The sequence below is a fragment of the Charadrius vociferus genome, unplaced genomic scaffold (genome assembly GCF_000708025.1).
Source record: "Charadrius vociferus isolate BGI_N301 unplaced genomic scaffold, ASM70802v2 scaffold561, whole genome shotgun sequence".
NCBI classification, from domain to species: domain Eukaryota; kingdom Metazoa; phylum Chordata; class Aves; order Charadriiformes; family Charadriidae; genus Charadrius; species Charadrius vociferus.
Window position 1 is genome coordinate 966,446 of NW_009646848.1, and position 7,798 is coordinate 974,243.

The 7,798-nt window shown below is 47.7% G+C and overlaps 1 protein-coding gene across 1 annotated transcript in view; it reads left to right on the plus strand.

Moving 5' to 3' along the window:
• Positions 1–7,798, plus strand: part of LOC104294530 (alpha-2-macroglobulin-like protein 1) — a 24,251-nt gene that overhangs the window by 9,859 nt on the left and 6,594 nt on the right. Inside the window, exons 15-25 of the mRNA XM_009894143.1 lie at positions 217–366; positions 802–918; positions 1,477–1,624; positions 2,085–2,199; positions 3,489–3,714; positions 3,831–3,957; positions 4,243–4,364; positions 4,852–4,906; positions 5,591–5,674; positions 6,073–6,249; positions 7,216–7,290. Of these exons, the coding sequence (XP_009892445.1) occupies positions 217–366; positions 802–918; positions 1,477–1,624; positions 2,085–2,199; positions 3,489–3,714; positions 3,831–3,957; positions 4,243–4,364; positions 4,852–4,906; positions 5,591–5,674; positions 6,073–6,249; positions 7,216–7,290 (1,396 nt within the window). The remainder of the gene's footprint in view (positions 1–216; positions 367–801; positions 919–1,476; positions 1,625–2,084; positions 2,200–3,488; positions 3,715–3,830; positions 3,958–4,242; positions 4,365–4,851; positions 4,907–5,590; positions 5,675–6,072; positions 6,250–7,215; positions 7,291–7,798) is intronic.

Below are 7,798 nucleotides of genomic sequence, written 5' to 3' on the forward strand. Positions count from 1 at the left end.
GTTCCCCCTCTGTCATCTTTCCTGTTAGAACCTCAATGTGATGTTTTTTTTTAAATACCTTCTGGGCCTCCTTAGGATATCCATTGGGTTTCCATCCAAGGCAAGTCCTTGGAAATGCTCTTCATGTAGGTCCCTTCCCTCTTCAGGAAGTGGTAGGGTTGCCAGCAGCAGCAGCAGCAATGTCACTCACCCATTGCCTGCATTCTTTCTACCCAGGTGGAGCTGGGCTTCTCAACGCCCCAAACCCTTCCTGATTCAGAGGTTGGTCTCCATCTGCTGGCATCTCCTGGGTCCACATGTGCTGTCTGGACTGTGGATCAGAGCGACCTTTTGCTCAAGCCAGCAGAAGAGCTCAGCAACTCCTTGGTGAGTAAACCTGCTCTGACTTCTCCCCTTACCTTGCCCTGACATGAAGAGGGAGGGAGGGAGACAGGCCTTTGCATCTGTGCAGAGCTTATCTCCCAAGGAACTCAAAGCACGGCCCAGAGGGATCAGCAGCACCCTCAGCGTCGCACAGGTAAGGGTTAGGGGGCATGCTTTAAGAAAGAGGTTGACCATCACTCGATGCACTGGTGGTAAATTGGCTTCTGTTGTTCTGCCTCATGTTCAGTTTGGTGGCTTGTGCTGGCTTTATCAGAGGAGAGCCAGGGAAGAGTGACAGTGAACCTGGACTTTCTGGCATGCATTCATGCACGGTAGCCAGAAGCAATTCAAACAGGATGCAAGACAGGAAGGGAGTGCCAGGTTTTATTTGTGCTGATTTTTTTTTTTTTGTTTTGTTGCCTTTTCTTGCTTTCCCAGATCTATGGGCTATTCCCATCTGTTTATAACTCCAGCTATCCTCGCCAAGTGTCTGAAGATGATCATTCATGCGGGTTCCCAAATTCTGATGAGCCTGATGTGTTTACAGCATTCAGGGTAAAAATGGTTGATTTGGTGGGTTGGGATAACTCATGAATTGAGGGAAGCGTGGCCTCCTGACTTTACCAATATCCTAGGGATGCTGCTGCAGACGGTACAGGGAACAGGTCCAGTTTAGGCCCTTGTAACTCGCTTGTTATTTTCGTAAGTGGCTTGAAATTGTTGACCAAGAAGAAATTATTGTGTGGTTACTGTGCTTTGGTTGTGTGATTCAGGATGCCAAGGATGATTGGTTACTTTAAGGGGATTTCACATAGTTTGTTTAATCTCCATAACATGAGCACTCTGCAGGCTGGGAAGGCATAGTACCTAAATGACAATGTGTTTGAAAAAGAATAAATTTGGCTGACTCAGGGCAGATGAATTAGCTTAGAAGACCTTGTTTGCTCACTGCTGAAGATATGAATAATTGTCTCTTAAATGAAGCAAGAGAATACTTCGCCAAGCTAGAGGACAGCCAAGTCTCCACTGCATGATGGGGCAAGAAGGCACAGGTTAGAGAGCAGGGAGGAGAGGACAAGCTTCTGGTGCATCAGTTCTTTTTTTTTCCTACAGGAAATGGGGTTGAAGATTATGTCCAACACCAATATCAGGAAACCCAGAGTGTGTCCAACCACTCCATCGACAACTATGCTGCAGGAAACAGCAATGTTTACTTCCAGGCCCGTGTTGATGTTTGCCCAGCCCCATAAAGTATATAACAGTAAGCATTTGCCGATTGTTTCTTATTACATGGGGTGCTCGGTCTTTCAGGTGAAAGCAATCCTGGGTTTGAGCTAAGAGGCAGTACTTGCTGTAATTGCAAATGGAGGAGCGAGAGTGTTCCCTGGCTCTAAACCTGTTGTGCTATTTTGAGGTTGTTTGGGGCTCACAGCTTCTGGCTCTGAAATGTTAGTGAGCTGTCTGGAACCCAAGTCTTATCTCCAAGGTGAGGGAATAGTTGTCCTTCAGTTGGTGCCTACAAATGCAAGTTAGGCCCACAGCATCTCTGTTGTTTGAAACGAGGCAGGAGATTTTAAAATTTGGGATAGCACCTCTGTTTCAGTGCTGTGCTTCCCAAAAGCTGACTGGATGTCCTGCAGCCTCAGCTGGGCCGGAGCCCCTCTGCTCTAAACCAGGGCCTGAGGACCCTGTGGTGACTGGGTCTTTGTTATTTCCCGCAGAGCATCTGACAACATCTACCTATCAGCCCACTATGTTTTCACCTGTTTCTTCAGCTGAAGAGAAAGTACACAAGCATTTCCCCAAAACCTGGATATGGGATTTGTATTCTGTGGGGTAAGTAAACTGAGCAGTGGGGGTCTGGTCTGGGTGGCTTAGTGTGACCGGGGACGGCAGCAGGTACAACTGGGTTTAGATCATAAGCTGCTGAGGAAGATGTCTAAGGACATATGTTATGGGGCTGATACCTGTCAGGCTGTTTGTCATCGGAGCTCATGTCTGCATCGAATGCATTTTCCAGTACTAGATAATCATACAGAAGTATTGTCCATCCATGGGAGGTAGCTGGCATGGGAAGATAGGAAAGCAGGTGCAGTGCAGCACAACAGCTTGGTTTACTGCCTGCACTCTACTTGTGGTAGCCCTGTGGGCCGTTATTTACCAAACTGTGCTCACAGGATGTATCCTGAGATGCAGGGGAAACTGATTTCCACAGAAGTCCTTCACAGGACTGGGAACTGTGTCCTGTGAGAAAGGCTCAGTGAGTACACAGGATCTGCTGAGAGAACTTCTGGAGATTTTTCATCTCTGACTTTTAAGAATTTCTTGCCTGGTGTCTGGAGACTGGAGTCTGCCCAGGCCAGATGCGCCCGCATCTGCCTTCTCCCACCTCCACTGTCCTTCCAGCTATATCCATCTCTCCACTCCCTAGCAGCAGATATCTCCTATGTGATTTGTCCACCAGGCTGATTTGAGCAACCAAATGTCTCTGTTGTATGTGTTGCCTTCCTGTATGTGCCTGGCAGAAGTGAATGCCTCCAATTATTGGAGTTAAAGAATATCATTAGCTTTAGCTAGGGCAGTGTTGTAGCAGCCACAGAACAGTCTGCTGCTCTCAGAAGTTCTGATGTGGGCACAAGCCAACTCTCTGCCCTGTATTTATGTTGGACTTTAAGCTGTCAGTGTCTCACAGGAAGGTGAATGGCTGGGTCTGTCTCTTCTGCTAAGTTCTACTGATGTTGAGCCAGTCTTGTCGCTCTTCTGGTGTCTGGTTCTCCAGGCCAAGAAGAATAAAACTGCTGACATCTGTAAAGCATTTTTAGATGTGCAAAGGGCAAGTGCTGTCTGAGAAAAGCACTGAGTGTAATTGGTGGCATCTTGCGGCCGTGTAACCTATTGTCAAAAATGTTTCTGTTGATACAAGCACCTGAGGCAGGGGTCCCCAGTTCTACAAGGACCTACTTGTAACCCTGCAAGTGCTACAAGTTCAAGTTCAGCAGAGGTTAGGGGTTAGACTGAGGTTAGGCGATGGGGTGCACTGGAGAGAATGGTGCAGATCAGATCACCTGGTGCTACATACAGCAAGATTTAGTTAAATGCGTCTGTTGCTGTCTACCTCTCCTCAGTCCCAGTGGGAACAAGAATGTCACTGTCACTGTGCCTAACACCATCACAGAATGGAAAGCAGGGATGTTCTGCACAGGGCGTAATGGCTTTGGACTTGCTCCAACCTCCAGTCTGCTTGTTTTCAAGCCCTTTCTTGTGGAGCTCACACTGCCATCTTCTGTGATCCAGGGTGAGACCTTCATCTTGAAGGCCACAGTCTTCAACTACCTGCAGCGATGCATGAAGGTAGGTGAGCCCTGATAGGCTCTGCAAGAAAAGCCTGTGGGTAGGTAGGAGATGGCTGAAATCTATGGCCTGCGATGTTTATCATGTGCCATCTACCATCCCTGCTGCCCCCTCAGATTCAAGTGACCCTGGAGGAGCTCACCCATTTCCAGCTGAAGCCATGCAAAGGCTGTAACTACAGCAGCTGCTTATGTGCCAGTGAAGCAAAGACCTTTCAGTGGAGTGTCACAGCTGGGCAACTGGGTGAGAAGAACAGGGAGGTGGGGTGGTGGAACTGGAAAGGGGTGAGACCAAGGTGGGGATGTTTTGTAAGAGCTGACATGGAGTGGGGAATTGTTTACCCTGTTAATCAGAGAGTACTCGTTAGCATTCATCCTAATGTTATGATTACTCTCAAGTCTGTGCTAGGAGATACAGAATTGTGCAGAGCTCTGCAATTTTTCGTTGTCAACAGGTGACTTCTAATGTATTAATGGGAAATGCTTCATGAGAAGTTGTTTTGTGCACCTAAATGTGTGTTATTTTCAGGGCTTATGAACATCACCCTCAGCACAGAGGCTGTGGCCACCGAAGAGCTCTGTGGCAACGAGATACCATTTGTCCCAAACCAAGGACAGAAAGATGTGATCACCAAAGTCCTTCTAGTCCGGGTTAGACAAGCTCTTCTGTTACATACACCTAAAAGTGGGCTTTCTGCAACTCCCAGATTTTGTGGAGGTTAATTTTGGGAGTTACCCCTTGCTATTCAAGGTGTGCAATTAGAATCTCAGGGCCTGACCTGGGCCCAACTGTGAGGGCTGACAGATGTGGGATGGAGAGGGGTATCCTCCACTTCATACCATGGAAAACTTTAAATGTATACACTCTTTTATGTCCTTGCTCCTGTGCTCTCTGCTGAATCTTACAGCATCAGTTTCACAGACATTCAGAAGTTATGATATTTTGAAAATGCATGTTGTTTTCTTATCTGAGATGAAAATGATCGGAAATAATTTACACTTTTATGTGATAATGATGTTTATCCAGCTGACTCTCCAACCCGAACCAGGATTTTGTCCATATCTATTTCTAATCCACTTGTAATCCTGTTTCTCTCCTGTGAGCTCATTGTAATGCTACTTTTATGTGCTCCAACAGCCAGAGGGAGTGTTGGTAGAAAAGGCTCACAGCTCCATCCTGTGTCCCAAAAAAGGTAGAAGGATTGTTTTCTTCTTTCACCCTGCTCATCCGCCTCTTCCTGCCTAACCACATCCTGGGTCTTTCCACTTGTTGAAATATTTTCTCGGTAAACGTGACCAAGCTACAGAAGCATATTCTAATAATGGTGCCAGCTAGAGCTTCCCCTGGGTAAGGATGTGGGGATCTTTTAGTATCAACATCCCTGATACTAATGTGACAGCTTGAGGCCTTTTTCACCTGTGGTAATAAAACTAGACTACTGAACATGGTGAGGCTGAAGGACGTGACTTAGGATTGCTGCTTCTGTCATGAATTTTATGGTGTATGATGGGGCCGTTAGCAGATTTTTGAGAGCACGAAGCGCAGTGAGAAGATATGCCTGCAACTGAAATCTGAACTGAGATGGAGTAACTTATGTAGAGAAAAGCAGGTGGCTTTGACCACAGAGAGTGTCCAGTACAAGATCATGTCAACCTCTTTAGAAGGAAGGCTGTTAGGATAGCGCAGTCACGATGAGGGGGATAGAAGGAGTTGAGGGTGGAATGGTACAGGGGTTTTGATGTGATCTGCAGCCTCTGTGACAGGAAAATGGGATGTTAGCACAGAATCTTGAACAGTTTCTGGGGATTTTGAAGGCTGTTTTCATCAGAATCTCTTTTTTTTGTCCTCCCTGTACACCTTACCCTGTCGGTGTCAGGCAATCCAGCACAGGAATCCGTGTCTCTGATGTTGCCTCTGAATGTGGTTGAAGGTTCAGTCAGAGCCACCATCTCAGTCACCGGTAAGGAATTCAGCTATGATCATACATTTCCAAATCCCATATCTCTGAGTTTAGGCCTAGGAAAGCCCAAACCCAGAATCCCCTGTACCCCTTCTGAGGTTTCTGAGCCTCCACTGCCTCCTTCTTCCCATGTGTGTAGCTGTGTTTCCTGGTTCCACCTAAGTAAAACACTCAGCAAGAGAGAGGGTGTTCTGTTTATGGGCTTCCCCTGCCAGGATGGTAATGTGTACAGCCTGTACAGTGGCCACTGATAAGCTGGCTGGACAGATGTGTCCCCACACTGCTGCGCTGGGGCTATCTTGCCTGGCACACTGCTGGGAATGGGTGACAGGTAGGAAGAGGTGAATCCCCAAGCCTCCTGGCCAGGGAGTGGTAAGGATGCCTATGCTCTGTTCCAGGTGACCTCATGGGGACGGCGCTGCAGAACCTGGACCACCTGGTGCAGATGCCCCATGGCTGTGGGGAGCAGAACATGGTGCTGTTTGCCCCCATTGTCTATGTGCTGCAATACCTGGAGAAGACGAGGCAGCTGACCCCTGAGATCAAGGAGAAGGCAACAGGTTTCCTGCGCAATGGTGAGTACAGCAGACCCACCTTGCTCCTCTGCCTTCCACTCTGTCCAACCTATCAATGGTTGCCTACTCCCCTTCCCTCCAGAGCTCTCAACCACTTACAATGTTAACACCACCCCATTCCCTGCCCCGTGATTTTGTTGTAAATACCATTCTGAGCACTAACGTCCTATGCTGCTTCCCAGGGTACCAGATACAGCTGCAGTATCAACACCCTGATGGTTCCTACAGTGAATTTGGTACCAAGGATGAGTACGGTAATACTTGGTAAGCACTGGGCTCTCTTATCTGCTGTCTAGCAGCCTAGAAGTGGGCATCTTTCTGCTTCCAACATTGAATCCTTTCTGTCCTGTTGGACCCAAAATGTTCCAGGTGCTTTGGAGGCTAGGGCACCCCAGGGGTATGCAACTGTCCTTAGGATGTCCTTGGACTAGCAAACAAGCACTAGCAGAACAGTGAGGAGAGACCCACCAGTTTCAAACTCCTACTTTTTCCTCAGCTTCTACTTAGATTCTTTCTTTCCACCCATTCTTTCCTTTCTCTTATTCACTCCATCTCTTTCTGCTTCTCTCTTCCCTCTCTCATGCCTTTTTTTCTGTTCTTTTCCTGACCAGGCTGACTGCATTTGTGGTTAAATGCTTTGTCCAAGCCAAACCATACATTTTCCTGGACAACAGGACCATCCAAGCTGCTCTCACCTGGCTGGAGTTCCACCAGCTTCCCAACGGTTGCTTCAGAAATGTGGGCCAACTTTTCCACACAGCCATGAAGGTAGGAGCCAGAGCACCTTGAAGGACAACTCAAAGCAGTTCTTGCCGGGTCTACTGGTAGTTGTTTTAGTTCACTTTCCTGTGTTGTTCTGCTTTCTTGTCTGGGAGCTAGCCAGGGATAGGTGGGACCTTTACTGAAAAGCTTCAGGTCTTTGTGTATTAACTTTCCCAGCTCTTTGGATGTTCATGCTTTTTGTAGGGAGGTGTGGATGGGGAAGTCCCCTTGGCTGCCTACATCACTGCTGCATACTTGGAGGCAGGAGAGACACCAGAGGTAAATATTGGGATTCTCTGCTATGCTTGTGCCTTAAGACCTGAATCTTGAAGGGCTTAGTGGTGCCGCTGAGGCAGGCAACAGAGTGTGTTGGAGAAACTTGTGGACAAAGTAGTAGGTTGGGGGAGGAAGAATTTACCACTTCTCAGGAAAAAATCTCCACTATCCCTTGAGGGAGGACATCACTGACAGGGGAGAAGGTGAGGGTAGACTACAGGGAGCCGTTGGAGTGTACGGCTAGATACTATGCAAAAAAAAATGGCTGCTCATCCCTGCTCCTCACTCCCTTCCCCCCTCATCCTCCCAACCCTTTGCTACCCTTTGTACTATACACAGCTGAGAACTAGTGGTGAGTAGTTAGGGAGGAGAGGTTGGTGTAGCTGCTCCCACAGTCAAGTAAATAGCCATAATATTTTTAATGTGCTTTAGCTTCCCAAAAAGTGAAAGTCTGGGAAAGGACTGCTGTAGGAAGATGCATGTTGTGAAGTAGGGCAGCAGGATGTGTGCA